The 18,080-nt window shown below is 39.2% G+C and overlaps 1 protein-coding gene across 3 annotated transcripts in view; it reads left to right on the forward strand.

Annotated features, from left to right (window-relative positions):
- The window catches only part of atp9b (ATPase phospholipid transporting 9B), a 48,441-nt gene that overhangs the window by 10,539 nt on the left and 19,822 nt on the right, over window positions 1–18,080 (forward strand). For all 3 annotated transcript variants that reach the window (XM_044335523.1, XM_044335524.1, XM_044335525.1), the window contains 11 exons: window positions 225–338; window positions 1,111–1,219; window positions 1,902–1,960; window positions 2,736–2,787; window positions 4,385–4,479; window positions 6,106–6,186; window positions 8,195–8,270; window positions 9,682–9,758; window positions 13,004–13,164; window positions 13,532–13,674; window positions 15,265–15,377. In XM_044335523.1, coding sequence (XP_044191458.1) covers window positions 225–338; window positions 1,111–1,219; window positions 1,902–1,960; window positions 2,736–2,787; window positions 4,385–4,479; window positions 6,106–6,186; window positions 8,195–8,270; window positions 9,682–9,758; window positions 13,004–13,164; window positions 13,532–13,674; window positions 15,265–15,377 — 1,080 coding nt within the window. The remainder of the gene's footprint in view (window positions 1–224; window positions 339–1,110; window positions 1,220–1,901; window positions 1,961–2,735; window positions 2,788–4,384; window positions 4,480–6,105; window positions 6,187–8,194; window positions 8,271–9,681; window positions 9,759–13,003; window positions 13,165–13,531; window positions 13,675–15,264; window positions 15,378–18,080) is intronic.

The raw sequence follows: 18,080 nt of genomic DNA on the forward strand, positions 1-18,080 counted from the left end.
TGCCATTTGAAAAAGAAGTGTCAGAGTTTCCATTAGGTTAATGTAAAGTTAACAGCAGTAACATGTATCTTATTCCACCTTGGAACATGTACAGTAACCCATCCCGCCTGCTTTGTCGTTGCTGCATCCTCTTTGTCTTCTCTGGCAGCTGTCATCGTCTTTGACTCGCCTCGCTGACATGTTCACTCACCTCGCTTGAATCCTTGTCTTCTGTCCCTTCTCAGGTTCTCTACCAGCAGTTCAAGTTCTTCCTTAATCTCTACTTTCTGGTGGTGGCCTGTTCCCAGTTTGTGCCATCGCTGAAAATCGGATATTTGTATACGTACTGGGCACCTCTGGTAAATGCACATATGTTTTTACTTTTTGATCTTTTCAAAGCGTATGTCCCTTACATTGTGCCATTAATGTGTATTTGTAACTCTTATTATTTTTTATTTAAATGTCTTTATTGTGATTAATAAATATGTACATGCAGCAAAAGCCTGTTAAAGCTGAAAGGATTAGTTGAATAATCGATTAGTCGATGGAGAAAAAAGTAATTTCTAAATATTTTGATAGTAATTTTAATTAATTTTTCAAGAAAAAGCTTTTTAAATGTGAAAATTTGCAGATTTTCTCTGTTCTTATATGATTGTAAATGGAATATTTTTGGGTTTGGGGCTGTTTGTCAGGCAAAACAAGTTGTGATGTACTATTTTTTTGACACTTCTTAGACTTAACAATTGTTTTATTAATTGAGAAAATAATCTGCAGATGAGTCAGTAGTGAAAATAATAAGTTGCAGCTCTAAATCCAATGCACCACCATCATGTTAATACAGTTCAGAAGACAGTTTAAATTAAATTCCTGTCGTATTAATTATCATTGTAAAATCTTTCTTAAAGAAATAGGTAAAGGCAAACAGTTTCTGTTGTTGTGACGTCATTAGAGAATAACCTTTTAAAATATTTTTTTCAGCAACTGACAGTTTCCTATTACTGTTTTTTGTATCAACATTTTAAGTCGTCTATGTTACGATAATGGATTCTGTTATTAATGAAGCTTTGTAAGTGATCCTGATGTGATGGATCCGTTTTTTTGAAATACTCTTTTTTTTTTTTTGTAACTCAGGGTTTTGTGTTAGCCGTTACGATGGTGCGAGAGGCCGTGGATGAAGTGCGACGCTACCAACGGGACAAAGAGATGAACTCTCAACTCTACAGCAAGCTCACAGTGCGAGGTTAGTGAGTGGAAGTGAATGAAATCCGCTCCGCGCTCAGCCTCCTCCACGGCTGTAACTGTTTACCGACATTATGATAACGGATATTCCCGCGTATAGTCGAGCTCTCCCCACGCAATTAAGAGACGGCGCTCCACTGGATCTACACTTGTAACAGAAGTCATTCTTCTTGCTGTAATTGCATTGATTTTTTTCTCTCGATTTCTCAAGACTGTATGATCTAATATGCGTCCCTTTGTTGAATGTGTGGTAAATCCCCTTGTGTGATATCTGTGACCCACACTGAGGATGTTGCTTTCACACCCTCATGTGCATGTATACACTTATGGTGTGCTTGTGAGCAGAGCAGAAGAAGAAGGGTTGCAGAGGATATTGAGGCAGTATAATCGAGAGTGACCCTATGTGCCATTGTTTTTGTCCATGGCTCAGACCAGAGATGAAAACAGAAGGGTATTACATTATCATGCGGGAGGTAATCAATCTGTTAGAAGGTGAGAGAGAAAGAAGAGCAAGAACAAAAACTGGGTTGTGGTTTTAAGAGTCAGCGTCATTTTCAAGGGCCAGAAATCAATACCCTCTTTTTTATTTCACAGCTATTAAAAAATTTACAGCTACATCTTAAAAAAATTGCAGATTAGGTTGGTTCTCTGTTGCTGTCAGTCTAACCTGTTTGTTTCTTCAGGTAAAATTCAAGTGAAGAGTTCGGACATACAAGTCGGAGACATGATTATTGTTGAGAAGGTAAGGCTACAGTTTCTTCCTTAGATGTCTTTGCATGCAAGGATTTTAAAGGGATCACTTTTGGGCAGCTTCCCACTACAAATGTTTACTACCTGACATATGTGCCCACATGTTGTCTGCCATTTATTTAACATTGCCTCCAGGTTATATTTTATCATTAGTATTTGGGTTAAAACACAAAAGACTTTTTATCAAGTAGAATTTGAGTCTATTTTTAGAGTCTATTTTATTCTGCTTTTGAAGTGTGTGCCCTGACATGACTACTTCTTTCTAAACTTAGTTAATGGGAGGAAGCTCCTCGAGTTTGAGCTCATACACTTGCCTCTTTCTCAAATTTAGTTTTTCACATAATTCACATCATTGATTGAAACACATCAGTTCACGTTCTTTCCACCTCCAAAGAAGAAAAAGGGGATTTTTTTTTAATGGTAGACCAACCACTTTAAAGTACATAGAATAACTATCTACTCTATAACTGGATTTGAATGAACAGCAGACTGTGTTTGTTGTTTTGTGACTGTGAAACTGATGATACACTTCTGATACTATAAAGCTCTCACTCACCTATTTAGCGTGTGATCTTGGGATCTTGGAAAAGTTAAATTCCCATTACTGTGTGTTAGACTTTAAAAAAAAACCTGTTTCTCTTTCACTCTCTGGTCAAGGTATTGACCTTGTTTAATTATTCAGGAAGATTCAAAGGGCTTTTGCTACAGTGCTCAATAACACACCACCATTTGCACTCTTCTTGTGTGTTTTTCTTTTCTTTTTGTAGAACCAAAGGATTCCTGCAGACATGATATTCCTGAGAACATCAGAGAAAAATGGTGAGCAGGCAAAGCGTTGGTGTAACTTTATCAATGTGAAGCAGGACAGTGCTGAAAAGACATATTCATGCTCAGCAAAACTCCCCCCTGGAACGATAAAGGCTTTAAAATGAAGAAAAATATCGTCATATACTTAAATTTATCTTTCAAATAGATGAGATAGTAAGCTAAAAATAAGAAACAGACCGAATGCTATACAGTTGAACTTTATCTGCCCTGTGTGGCACCTTTAACGAACGGTGTCAAGATCATTTGGGTGAGAAATGTGACTTTTCCCCATACTTCCAGTCCTTTGACATCATCCGATCAAGGCGGCCTGTGATTCATATGATTTATGTCACATTGTCCGGGTGACTGATGATGCAGATTCCAATTAATCAATGAGCTGCGTCAGATCCTTGCTCTTTTCTGAGGGGCATCGGGAGGAAATGTTCTGAGGACATCATTTCCATCAATCTTTGATGTGCCAATATGCTTGGCAGGGAGTTGTTGATGTCTTTATGCCTCTAAGACACACACACACACACACACACACACACACACACACACACACAGGCACACACAGGCACACACAGGCACACACAGGCACACACATACATACATACATAAACACATCTTTGTCTTTCACACTCACCGTCTCATACTCTTTGTCTTTCACATACTCACACGCACACATATCTCAGTGGTGCTATATGACAAGCTGAACTGCCATTGCAGCAGAAGGAAAGCATGAATCATCCTCCTTGTGTTAATGTTTTCCATCATACTTAACTCTCCAGGGATGGTTTATAGCTGCCCTTTACCCTCTCTGTCAAATAGTTGCTCTCATCCATCAGTTTCATATGTAATATTACCTCAGATCAATACAGGTCACGACTGCTCAACGTTTATTGGACCTTGTTTTGGCCACAGCAGCCGCAGATGCTTTGTGTCGCGCTACAAACTCTGAATGTACTACGCTGTTGCTGCTGCACGTCGACATGCCAGTTTATTACAGTAACAGTACAGTAATTTTATACACTGAATGTGTTTTTAATTTATTAATTTATGATAATGTTTCACCAAGATGTGTGCCAGTTAAACATGATATCTTATACTTAACCTTTCCAGCAAATTGATCAAAACAGACCTGTGTTTGTTGGCTGAACATTGTTTAAACCTAAAGTTTCCAGATATGCCAATATTTATTGCTGAATTTCATTGAAATATGTATAAAATAATGCTAAAACATATATAGTTGTTTAGATTTTTTGATGCAGCTAAATAAAATATCATCGTAGATTTAAATATTCCAGTTTATAAATGTGATATTGCTTCAGTGAAGCTTTGAAATAAGTAACACTGACTGTAGTGTTTTGTTTCATCTACGTACTAAACATTAATCTAAGGGGAAAATAAAAGTAAACGTGGGAACATTGAGGATCAAGTGGGTAAACTCAGACACAGTATTTACTTGTTTATTTGTCAATTTACATGAATACATTCATAGGTAGCATATTTGCATAAACACATGAAGCACTGAAGCAACAAGACTTCTCTGTCAGTGCCGAACACAGAGGAAACAATACATGTAACGTTTCTGTCTCTGATTTTCCAGGTTCATGTTTCATCAGAACAGATCAGCTGGATGGAGAAACAGATTGGAAACTGAAAGTAGCTGTTGGCTGCACACAACGACTTCCAGCAGTCGGGGTATGGATACATTACAATGTAGTGAATCTCTTTAAGTTATTTCTGGTTCTGGTACGGATGAACCAACTGCTGTGAATGACTGTTTTGTTATCACTAAAAGCATTGGTCATCAAATGAAGTTGTCTGTGCTGTGATGGAAACCTAATCACTGCTGACAGACAGCAGGAACAATCCAGACCTGACAGCAGCTTCCTTTAACCGGAGGTGATACTCATCACTCTAGATCTTAAGATTTAAGTTGAGTTGATGGGTTTTTCTTTGTTGCCACTTAATGTGATCAGAGAATTAAAGTTTCAGCAGATCATTTAATGACGTTGCATCCATATTGGGTTTCATGAGGCATGAAGATGGCCACAGTGGTCTTTGGTTTTAGCCAGTATTCAACCTTTTTACTATGTTATCCCTCAATTTTTGGATATGTCATACTAGATAATGGATTGATAGCTTTCCAGAGTATTTGAGGATTTCTCCCAAACTGATTTGTTGTCAGGAGTCAAAATGAATCAGTTTGATGCTCTTGTAAGACTGTTTTATTTATGTAATGGTGATAAGTGAGAACACATCATAGGCGGCATGTGACCTTAGTCAGAGTCTGCTGATTGCAGATACTAAAGGACCAGGTCATAACTGTTGTACGTATTGGGTAACAATGGATTTTAATAATCACGTTGCAATTTCTGCAAAAGTATGAGGTCCTTCGTTAAAACTCTGGAGTTTTTTTTTTTAACCAATGTCATCCCTTAAAACTATTTTCTGTATTATATAATTCTGTATTTCTGTATAAGTTTCAAAACCAAACAATTTGAGAGCACAGACTGAATCCAGACCACAGTGTCCCAGTCCCTGCTCTTAACTAATAAGTCTACATTATTTAAGTCTATATGTATATCAGCCACATTGACGTCTTTGAATGTGTTGAGATCCTTCAGAGTCTCTGTAGTCCCTTTGTCTGTAAAACGCTGGAGCAACTCTACTCTCCATTGGGGGTTCGGTAAAATAATCTTCCCTGCTCCTCTTTTAACCGCTCTGCCCATGTTCTCACCAGGAGAACACTATCTGAGCATGACTGAGAGTTCCCTGGCCGCTGCAAAGGCTGCATGCCTGCCTGCCTGAATAATTTAGGGGGGGTTGGGGGGGGCTAATGTGAGGTGCTTGACAGGCTATAGGCTGGAGTCTTAGTTGCTGGGATGACTTGAGAGAAAAAGATGATTGAAAACTGATTAATTGTTTATTATTTTGTCTTTTTTTTCTGTTCATATTCAAACACCTTCCATGTGTTTGTCATTTCTGTGGTGTTACTTCCAGTAATACTCAGGATTTAGTTTAAAATGAGGATACCGGGATTTAACACCCCTTACATACTAAGTAGTTTACATGTATATCTTTTGACATTAAAATCTTAACTCAAGCTCCTTTTACCAGCTTTTTTTCAGGAAGAGTTGTCTTGATTTTCTCCATTAAAACTGACCGAACTCCATCCAACCATAACTGTTAAATGGTAAAATAATAACTAATTGTAGTCATCTAATTAAATGAAGGCTGTGTGTTTGAGACTGTGTACATTAGACGATCAGCACCGAAGACTTTACGTCCTCTCTGTCTGTCATTTTCTCCTCCTCGTCTCAGGACCTCTTCTCCATCAGCTCCTACGTCTACGCCCAGAAGCCTCAGCTGGACATCCACAGTTTCGAGGGAAACTTTACAAGGGTACAGTAGCCTCGCTGACATATTTATGACCTGTAAAACAAATCTTAAACGCATGCAGATTTTTCTATAGAAATTGGATTGACACAGAAGATGTGTATCACTGCGATGTGTTGACAAGTGACAACAATGAGGGCTTGTGTGTCCATCTGGGCCTGTTGTTATCTCCAGCAGGCATGCCTCTTACATCACAGGCAGGTCCCTCCTAGCTTCAGCTCCATCCATCCCGTCTTGCTTGTTGCTCAGTGATTTTTTTTTTTTTTTTTTCTCTTTTTTTTTTATTAATAGCAGATTAGCGCAGCCCCCACAGAGAGGAGAGCTGTAGTACAAAGGGAGGCTTTGTGGCCCGTCTTCACTCTTGGCCACACACCAGGCTTAGTGAGCGAGCACTTCCTCCGCTCATTCATCCTCCGCGGCCTTCCTTTGCATAGCGTGTGCTTTTAGTCTGAGCAGGATGGGAAAAAAATGGGTTCCCACAGATCCACAGCAAATGAACTTACCTATTTATGAGGGTTTCTTTTTTTTTTCTTTTTTTTTTTTTCCCTTAAGACGGATATGGTGGCTTTGTTTCTGTGGTCTTTATTGAGACCCTCTGCAGTTATGAACACCGTAGTACGATGCCAATGTCAGAGCGGTCAACCGTTCTGCAACCTGCCATTTATTTTTCATGCACCTCTTCCCATGTTTGAGTGGATTGACAGGATGTGGGTGCTTAGGTATCATAATTATCATATCAGGCAGGCAATTTGAGCCGAAACCGGAGCCTTTACTCTGCACTCCTGACTCGAGCCATTTTCAGCATTCGTCTTTATTTAAAAGAGAGGGGTAGAAAAAGGGAGGAGGGTGAAACAAGAGGCTCTCAAGGGACTTATTTATCACTGAAATCTCATCTACGTGCTCTCTCTATACTGTTTTTTAAAAGAAGCCTCTATCACCATGCCAAATCTAGTGAGCGTATTGATAAAGGAGCTACTGTATTGCTACAGTCTGCACAACTGTGTCAGGTGCTTGTGAAAATTAATGGCATGGCAGAGCCCGGCCGTCCTGGTCTGACTGTATAAACTCAACTGAGCACATTAAATCAATTCTATGCAACTAAAAATCTTATTTCAGGTCAATTTAGTTTGCCCTGACAAATGCTTTTTGCCCATAATGGTGAATAAAATGACCACCAAAAAAATGGTGCACAGCTTTCCTTTTTAAAACATTATTTTAACATCCATAACAATAAGTCATTGCCATAATATTTTAGAGAGGTCACTATGTATATTGAAATCCATCAAGACCATCACAAAAATGTCCCTGATGTCTTGTCCCATGTCTCCTAAGCATTTGGTATAGCTGAAGCACAGACCAGTTTGGTAGTGGAAGACAATCTACCTTAATCAATATATGAGCCCTCAGAATTAAATTAAATTAAAAAAAAGTGGAAACATAAAATAAGTTTATATAATTTATTGTTTAACCACATTGATTGTCTTCTACTAAGAGCAAAATTCATGTCTTCCTGGTCCTAGTTCTGTTGTTCTTATCCCCTCCGAGGCTACACTGGAGGAGATAACACTAATTAGAAGTTCGCTAATTTGCTGGAATAAATTCTCACTGTTGAGGTATTTCCTTCAAGCAGGTAATCCTCCTGTGCCACTTTGTTTTTTGTGTAGCTTTTTGTCTTTTTTTGCACAACAAGTGCTCCAATAAGGGACATATTGAGTTATTAAGGATTCAAATGTAAAAGAAGAAGTTTTAAAATAAGCACATTTTACATTTTCAAAAAGCACTGAATATTCTGGACTTGTATAGTGATGTTATTATAGTGTCCAACTCAAGAAAATTAGCAGCTGCCCATAAAAAATCTACATCTACTTGAACTACACTGGGCAAAATTAGTGGGGCGTGATGATGGTGGTAGCTAGCTACACTTACATACCGCCACAACCGTACCAGCAGGTCAACTTACATCAAGTTACACATATTGCAGAGTTATCATTCTCTTTTTTTATTTCTCTTGTAGGAAGACACAGATCCCCAAATCCATGAGAGTCTGAGCATTGAAAACACTCTTTGGGCCAGCACAGTTGTAGCATCTGGTAAGTGAATGACATTCAAGTCCACTTTCATTTTTGAAATCTGATGATTGTTTTTCTCGACAATGCCAGTCAGACAAATTGTCTTTGCTGCCCAGTACTGCCATAGAATACTCAATGTGTTTATGTACTGTTTTGTATATAGTCTGCACCAGTTGGCACCAGAAGACGGGGGAGTTACTGGTGCTCGGTTAATTTTTAAATCTCGTCACATCCTCTTGAACACACTGACTCGCATTTTATTATTATTTATAAAACAAATATTTAATGGAAACAGAACCAGTCAACAGCACATATTCATGCGCATCGTTCTGATTAAAATGATTCTGATTGATGTAGTGAAGTTGTGTTGAATACAAAGGACTTATGGCGCTAAACCTTCAAGAGGTTTGATTTGATACCGCTATGTGCTGGTTTGTAGAACTCTCAGAAATCCACAGTTGAGGTAATCCTCCCTCGCTTCAACTAAGCGACTCCCCACAGAAAACGGTTGTGTCAGTTGAGAGTGTTTGTGATGCTCCCAGCGATGGGCATACCATTGATTTGTGGTGTTGCTCCCCCCCCTAACCTGACCTTGACCAGAAGAACAAACACACTCACACACACTCGCACAAAAAGCCTGACTTAGACCCCTTACATCATCTTTGCTTGGGAATGTCATTGTTCCTCACAAGCCTCTCCTTGACAGACACTTCATCGCTTCTACAGTGGCGTTCTGGGCACTTGAACCGGCCCAGATCACCGTGTATTCACTCTGTTACGGGCCCCAGTCCAGCTGTGACAAGAGAATTAGTCATTCGCATATTCAAATTGAAAACCCTTCTGCATGCTGAGCCACAGACTATTTGTCACATTGTTCAATATTTCTGAAAGTTAAAAGTCAACGAGAGCAATTCATCACCTTTCTCCTCAGGTTCTGTAACCTTTGCTCCCTTTTCTTGGTATCCGTCTGTCTGAACATCACTTTCCTTGTTTTGTTTTCTGCCCATTTTTATAGTTTGGGGATTTGAGGGGGCTGTATTAAGGTTTATTAGTGCCTTTGCAGTCCCATTAAGCTCATTTAATATTAACGACTCATTAATCCTTTGTAATAAGGCCACCATAATGAATTGGCAAATAAAGATGGCAGCGTATTGATCAGGTTTTATGAGCTTCCATAGGGTGTCCGAAGGCCCTGAGAGTCTAAGCGTATTAAACTCCTGGCTGTTGGGTTGAGTGGCAATGAGACAAAACTGCCTCAGCTCAGCCTTATTGTGTTTCCTCTCATGCAGTTCATCTTACTTGACCAAGACGAGTGTGTGCATGCGTGTGTGTGTGTGTGTATGTGGGTGTGTGCGTGTGATGGTGAGGGGGGGGGCGGGGGGGGGGTGCAGTTAATGAGCAGCATTACTTTCCTTGTCTCTCTCTTTGGCAGGCACGGTGATAGGGGTGGTGATCTACACAGGCAAAGAGACCAGAAGCGTACTGAACACGTCCTATGCCAAAAACAAGGTGAACGCTTTTTTTGTTTTTGTAATTCTGCAGGAAATACTGCAAGTTATCTGATTTGTTTGAGAGTTTTTGTTTGCAGGTATATAAATATATATAAATTTTAAATAAGGATGTGTTGATTTTACATCTTTTGCACAATTGGAGAAATTTAAGATTTGTTTCCTAAAGCATAAACATGGCGCCAGTATAAACAAAAATGTTTTGTAAAAGCTGCAGAGGGTGAAACACCTCACACAAAGTAACATCTGTTCCAAGTACCCCTCATGCCATCTTTTCTCCCCTGCCTCTAATCACTAATCAATCACTACGACGAGGTGGTTTTTTAACCTTGACTTTCTAGATAAAGTTGGACCTGTCAATGCAAAAGGTCAGCGCCAGTTGCTAATTAACCTGAAGGGAAATTAACTAACAGAGGATTTAAATGACATTTTCAGCAGAAAGTTAATCCCACAGAATCCCCATCGAGCGTTTTGTCCCCAGATTGAGGAGATTAATGAAAATTTGATTCTAAATATAAGATTTTACCTGGAAGATGGTTGAGATAGATAGACACGGGTCAACTGATAGAGACGAGCATCAGCAAGGATCTCAGAGGCAATGTTTTGGCTCCGCTGCATTTGCCGTGCGATGACTTTTACGCACAAAGTTATCACCTACAACTGTCTGCTCCTCTAAAGCTCTCCGTGGCAAAACAGAGCCCCCTTTTCCTACTGCGGCACAGTTTTGACACCGGTGTCTTTTATTAAGAACGCTGATGTGGCCGGTCGAACGGCGGGGGCCGGTGTTTTGTGTAAGCTCGACAGCTGAGTGGAATTCAATATTTCAAGGAGATGATGTCAGAAGTGCCAATATGGAGACTGGAGATTGGCGGAGAAAGTCGATACAGTGCAGCTAAAGTCGCAAGAACGTTTTGGCCTCATATAATCTGTTGTGACACCAGCCAGGACAATGCCTGCACTTGATCAATCTGACAGGATGTCAGACATAGATTCACTCTTTGTCTCAGTACTGTTAGACAGAGGTCTGTCTGAGTAAAGAGACAGAACAATGTCATTTGACAAGGAGCTGTTCCGCCAATAAAGATTGTTTGTTTGGAGTACATATCCAAGTTCCAATACTCTGCTCTCTCCACACGTCTCTCAAACTGTTAGGGATCTATTTCGGTTCATTTTCTTGACTTCCTTGATTTGCAGGTGTCACAAGCACTAAACAATACACTGTTTTCTCACTGAAGTCCAGATATTCTTTGGTTTTCACTTGATGAATATTCATGTCCCGATTCTTTACTGGATTTCACACACACATGTTAAAATACAAGCCACACAGGCAGATCGAATCATTCCTTTTGCTTTTGATGGCTTGGAGATGAATAGAGTAAAATATGCACTTTTATTCATTGATAGCATCTTTTAGGTTGAGGTAATTGAGTCCCTTTTCCCCCCTTGACTGAATGAATAATGACTTCATCTGATCCCCGGCAAGGCTTGGAAAATTTAGACTAGCCATTGTTCAAGCAGAAGGGGATCCTTTGCTTTTCAGGCATGCACTGTGGTCTCTGTCTTAATTTTTCTTCATTTTAATCCACCCAAACCCCCTATTTTTCTCAATAGCTCAACCATGAACCATGTAGTGAGGCACTGGGGTGGGGAGATGCCCACCCGCTCACACTCCCCTTACCCTACCCTTCTCCGCACTCTGCTACTGGGAGTTTAACAGCGACTGATAAATCAGTCACACTGGTCTCCCAGCTCTCCCCAGTCCTCAGGGGAATGGGCTTGGTGGGGGTTTAGCCAGTGGAGGAATTTTCCTGCTTTTTATATGTGCTTGCCCCCTCCCCTCCTTTTCAGACCAGTTCCTTTATTTGAGGGAGGAGAGATGTTATGTTCTGCTGTTTTTGTAAGCATGGTGCGTCAGATGAAAGCCCTCTGTGTACAGGGCTTTGCTGTGAGTGCTGCCAGAAAGGGGAAGGGTGCTTCTTTATTTGACATCTTTTTCCCACATGCTCCATTGGCTGGGAGATACACTCGAAAAATAAAAGACAACTCTGACCCCTTTTTTTGTCTCCCTTTCCAGAGAACCATCTCAATATGGGAACTTTCTCTATTTTTTTAAGGCCTTTTGACCTTCTGTTGCATTCAGGGACAATACTTCAGCAAGATTATATGCAGTTTGTAGTTTATCCCAAAAAATAAACTTATTTATGCCGTACGCATGGTTTGCATGAGAAGAGCCTGCAGCTAAGAATGTCTTTCATTGGCTTTGTTTTTCTCCCCATGTAGCATATTGTAAGGTTTTGGGAGCAGATGGGAAAGTAACAAACAGTCTTCTCTAGTATACATTGTCAGAAATGGAGTAAGATGTTTACTCCTAATCTCCGGTCTGTACCCAATATTAAGAATGCAACGGATCACAAAACTCTGATAGTATCACGGTTTTGAGTCATGGATCAATCCAAAAAAAAAAAAAAAAAGGAGACAAATATAACTTTGCTTTCCATTTATTCTGTAAAACACTTAAAGCAAGGAACTTTTGCCCATGGTCTTAAATGAAAACTGCATTCAAGATGTCCAATGTTGAAATAAAATCTTAAAATATATAAAATATTCAATACTCAATTGTTGAATTAAAGTGCAATATGAGGCATGAATCCTTCCTCCTTTAAACATGGTAGTGAATGAAAAAATAGCCCGAGGCCACATCATCAAAACTTGATGATAACATACAAACATGAACACACGTCTTGTCCTGCACCCTTAGCTTGTTTAACAAGACACCAAATATTCACCTGGGAAAAGTGCACCACTAATGTCAGTTAGCACCTAGATAGCTAATTAGCTGCTCAGCTGCAACTAAACAGCATGTAAACATACACTTAGGATGTGTGAGATGCTGGTTTGGTCGTTGCTCTTCAAAATCCCTGTTAGTGACACTCTGTCTGTCTTCCTGCAATTAATCCACAATTCACATGTGTGCCGAACTGTGGGGGGACAATCCGTACGGATCAACTACGTTCCATTACACAACTACCCAATGTTAATAAGTTTTTTAAAAAACTCTGTGATTCCTGCTCAAGGAAAATGCAACTGTCCTCAAACTAGAGGGTGTAGGAAGTATCAAACATAATACACGTAATCGTCAGATTTTACTTAGATTGTCTTTATAAATAATTACATGTTCTAACCTGCTTCAAGGAAATGACAATTGTTTTGTATCCTTTTTTGACCTCTGACCTCTTGTCCTCATAGGTTGGCCTACTGGACCTGGAGCTGAACCGCCTCACCAAGGCCCTGTTCTTGGCCCAGGTGGTTCTGTCTGTGGTCATGGTGGCACTGCAGGGGTTCGTGGGTCCTTGGTTTCGCAACCTCTTCCGATTTGTTGTACTTTTCTCGTACATCATCCCCATCAGGTACTTCATTGTGCTTAGTGACTTTCTGAATCCTCTGAATCCTTTCAAACTGAGTTGTTGTTATTTCTTTGCTAGTCTGTGACCACAACCAAATAACCGTGGCTGTGCAGTGATGTCTTTTTCCAAGAAGAACATGTGTTCTCAAAATGGGAAAAAATTAAAAGCACAGGAAAGAAAATGATACCTAGTATAACTGAAAATCTATCATCCCTGCATTGAAACACAAGCTGTCCATCTGTTTCTTTTTCAGCTCTGTACATTGTACAAAGACACTGTTGGGACATTTTTCAGTGTTTGTTACAGTTTGGCTTCTGTTTTACTGTTATTTTGTCTGTGATGGATTACAACTTTATTCTTCCTTGTGAAGCTTGCGTGTGAATCTGGACATGGGAAAGTCGGCCTACGGCTGGATGATCATGAAAGACGAAAACATCCCTGGTACTGTTGTGAGAACCAGCACCATCCCTGAAGAACTGGGCCGGCTGGTCTATCTCCTGACAGACAAGACGGGTAAGAGTGCAAACTTAGTGAAGAAACATTACATTTACAGTTGATTTTTGCTACTTAAGTTAAAGCTTTTATTCAAGTTGACATTCTGCGCAATATTATATTTCACTTAAAAGGGATAAGCATGAAAGATATGTTTTTAAATGCACTGGGTGCCAGTAGGTTTTATAATCAACAATTATTTCTTTAGTGAACTCAAAGAAACTACGAAACACATTGTCCGGTTTTGCTCTTTTCAAGAAGTGTAGCACGCATTCAATCCTTGATCATGACCGTGTTTACAAGCATATACAATATTTGACTCTGTACAAGCCATGAATGCATATCAGGTGTTCTGTGGAATTCACTTCTCAGAGAAGTTGAACCACAGTAACATTCATAAGAGTCATACAAAGTGGAACCTGATGTTCCTCTGACAGTGTATTAAAAAGAAGCGCATGATAAAACAAAATAATGTAATAAACCCAATAAAAAGCACAATAAATCTTCAGAGTTTCCAGGTGCTATTTAGGCCTCCCTCAACTTCTCTCATTTCACCATCGTGGCTGGATTCTCTAATAACAAATAGCTGCTCTTTACAAATGCTAGACATCGTGTCAGAGTGATAAACTCCCGCGGTGGTCCTAACATGCCTCTTTGTCTTAACCCTGCTGATCTAGGTAGGAATAGATTAGCTTGAGCGCCTATTTATCCAGGTTGATAGTTAAAGCACATGGAAAGAAGAACAATCAATCCATTAGAATTGGTTAACCCTGTGGCTCTAATGTTTTTAGAAGTTAGATGCCCTCTAATCAGCTTTACGCTCTATCAGCACACATTCTGGCAACTGGCATCCATTAAACAAGACCATTGCCCTCGTTTTCAAAGTTGTTGTTTTTTTTTTTGTTTTTTTTTTCTTTTAGTTCTGAACATTCACTCAGTCTTTTTTGTATGCAATGTTGTGTCTTGTCTGTTAGTTAGAGAGGACATGCAGTCCATATTGGTAATGAGATTAGGTCAATGAGAAGGCAGTCACACCACCCTGCAGGTCCCATGATGCATTGTAGGCAGCCCTGTGAGGACAAACATTGTGTTTTCTCTGTGTGTATGTGCGTGTGTGAGCTTTGAGGAATTTTGCTGAATACTTTGGAATATATATATATATACATACATATATATTTTTACATGAGTGTCTTAATTAAAACATCTGTCATGTATTTTTATCCTCGCTAATTTTCTCATAGAATTAACTGTATCTCACTCCACATGTTTGAGCTCAAGCTTTGAGTGTACAGAACAGATAAATTAACCGTTTGATTTGATTTTCTTATAGCCAAAATTATATTTAAATGAGGAATTGAATTAGGAATTAAAATGTTATGATCTCAAAATGTTACTAGCCAGTGTGGCAGACTAACCTTTTATATTGTATAACCTTTTATATTTAAAGACAAATTTTGTCAGCTTTTGGTGCTGGATGGGTCTCAAATTTTAGGCTCAAACAAATCAGTACTCATTAAGTGAAAAAAGCAATCAAGGAACTGTTTTTTAGATGATGTAATTTCTTGATGATTTGTCGGTTTGTAAAGTCTCAACTGGTCTTGTGAACTACAGGCACTCTGACGCAGAATGAAATGATCTTCAAGCGGCTGCACCTGGGAACAGTATCCTATGGCACTGACACTATGGATGAAATACAGAGCCATATAGTTCAGTCATATGCACAGGTGAGTCATCTTACTGTCACACAGAAAAAAACATATTTTGCATTTTTAGCAATTCAGATTAATCTCCTTTAATGGGGACATGTGCTATTTGTGATTTTCTGTTATTTTTATACTGTTATGATGTCAGATGTCTTTGTCAAACATGGTCAAAGTTCCAAATCGTGAGCTGAACATATGTAAAAATGTTCCCTGCAAGTCAAAAGTCAGGGCTTCACCCTGCTCTGAACACTTCCTTTGCAATGTCACCTCTACTTCTTCCTCATGATGACATTAGATTGTCCCTGCATGCCCACAAACAGCCGTCTGTTCCATAGCATTTGTTGCTAAGGTTGTTCAACAGGTTGTTTTCGTTGTCCACTGGTGTATTTCGGATCAGACTGGGGTTCAAACATGTACGGATGTATCTGAGGAGTTTCCATTTTGAGTAAAGAACAAGAAAAAGAAGTGACATCCTGCTACTGCCGTTTGTTTACGTAGCCTCCCAAGTTGCTGGAAGTCGGACGAGATGCAGCGTCTTGAAGCTATCCAATCAGAGCAGGGTCGGCTCATCAGTAGGGTGGGCCTAAAAGAGACAGGAGCTAAAACGGCCTGTTTCAGACAGTGGATGAACCGGGGGGCTGGCAAGGGCCAGTATAAAATAAATATGGAGTTTTTTGAACTGTATATCACGCAAAGATATTCCAGTAGAGCCCCAGAATATAAATATAGAACTAGAAATGTTCATGATACGCCTCCTATAAATGGTATAAAATATAGATGATTAGGTAATGTAACATTGGACAGAACCAACCAGAACAAAACAAAACTTGTCACTTACAATATGAGAATTTGTTTCCAGTAGGGGGATGAATCCCTTGGAATACAAATATGTACCATATTTCATTATATGATGTTCCTGCCTATTCCCTCCTCTCCTTGTACATTGGTTTAATCAATTTTTATATTTAGCTAAGGATAAGTTTTCCAGGAAAGAAGCCCATATTGTTCATTCATCATGTGCTGTCCCTGAGCGACTCCCTGTACTGTAAGCAAGTGTTTTCCTCACTGGGTGGCTCAGATCTGGCTGCAGTCTTGACAGAATGATATTGTTTGCTCTCAGCCAGCTCCAAACAGCTGGTCGGTACTGAAACCATCTGCCCCACACCCTTATGTGTAATCTCAGCTAATGAAAAATGACTCGTCTTTTTAGCACTGCACAGCCAAAGCAAGGCTGAGCAGCAATACTTTTTTAAAATAATAATTTAATTGTTTTTTTTGTTGTTTTTTTTTTCATATTCAATTGAATGGGAAAGTGAAAGACTTTTCGACTGGACTGTAATTGGTCAACAACATACTGTAGCTACCACAATGGTAACCCTTTATTTTAATCACCCTGTTTAGCATTTATATGCTGTATTAAATGGTTTGTTGCACATTATAACACACTGATGTAGCTGTAAGCAGATATTAGGATGGATATAATTGGTTATTCATGTATTTGTCAATAAATATAACTCCTCATATGAAACATCCATAATTAATGTATTAATAGTTAATAATGCTTGATAACATGATTGATGATAATAGGTTTAAACACATCTATAAACAGTTTTAAACTTGTTGTTTTGTACATGTGTATAAACAGCTCATATATGCTTTATAACACCAGGATCTGTTCATGTTATTAATAATGTTTTATATTGCAGCAATGTTATCAAGCATTTATTAGCTTCATAGAAGGGGTTATAGTTGTAGACAAATAAACATGTCCATAAAGATGCTTTCAAATACATGAGTGTGTTATAAACATTTATTAATAGTTAATATACTATTACTAATGAAGGGTTAAAATAAAGTATTACCCCATATGCATAATAATAAGTATTTAAAAGTGCTAATTTTTCCATAAAAAAACACTTTTACAGTACCGTTGGACTAGTTGATAATCTCTAATCACACTACCTAATACAGCAATATCAGTAGTCAAGCTTGTTTAACATGGATCTGATGTCTAAAACCTCTGTTGCGCATTCAGTAACATCTTCTAAATGTACCTCGGACAACTTCTCTCACAACGTAACCTAATGATCTCTGCACACATTTGCTCTTGATGAAGGTTGTCATCTTGTGTCCTTACTGTAACACCCCCCTCCTCCTCCCCCCCACCCCCGCCCCCCTCATCGCCCCTCCTTTCCTGCCTGGCAGCACTGAAGGTTAATAATATGCCAAAATCAAATGCTTCAGTAGAGCGCGTCGCCCCTGTCAAACGCAGCTGGCACAGTGGGCTGTCTGCCTGCTCGCAAGTCACCACACAGTTAAATTGATGGTTGATGTCAAAACAGCGGAACACATAAAAGGCTCTCAAACCAGATATGACACGATAAAGACGGTGATACACCACTTCCCCTCGCTGTGTCATTTAGCTTGTAAAGGGGTGTCAGGGTGAATTGGCTGCAAGTGTGGGATTAAAATAAATCTAGACGTCTGTCACATACAAGGATCCTATAGCTTTGAAAAGTCTTAAAATGTGAAATACAATGTCTAGGTCTGAAGAGGTAAAGTAAAATTGTTCATGTCCAGTTTTTAGAAGTTTATTAGCTGCCAATTCTGTTTATTCTTTTGGCAGTTTATTAAGTTTGGTTTGTGATTGTTTCTCTAGATTTCTCTTGCAGGAATACTAAGCAATTAGGCAACAATACACACAGTACAGTCAATTCATATATG

Source organism: Thunnus albacares, chromosome 19 (assembly GCF_914725855.1).
Source record: "Thunnus albacares chromosome 19, fThuAlb1.1, whole genome shotgun sequence".
NCBI classification, from domain to species: Eukaryota; Metazoa; Chordata; class Actinopteri; order Scombriformes; family Scombridae; genus Thunnus; species Thunnus albacares.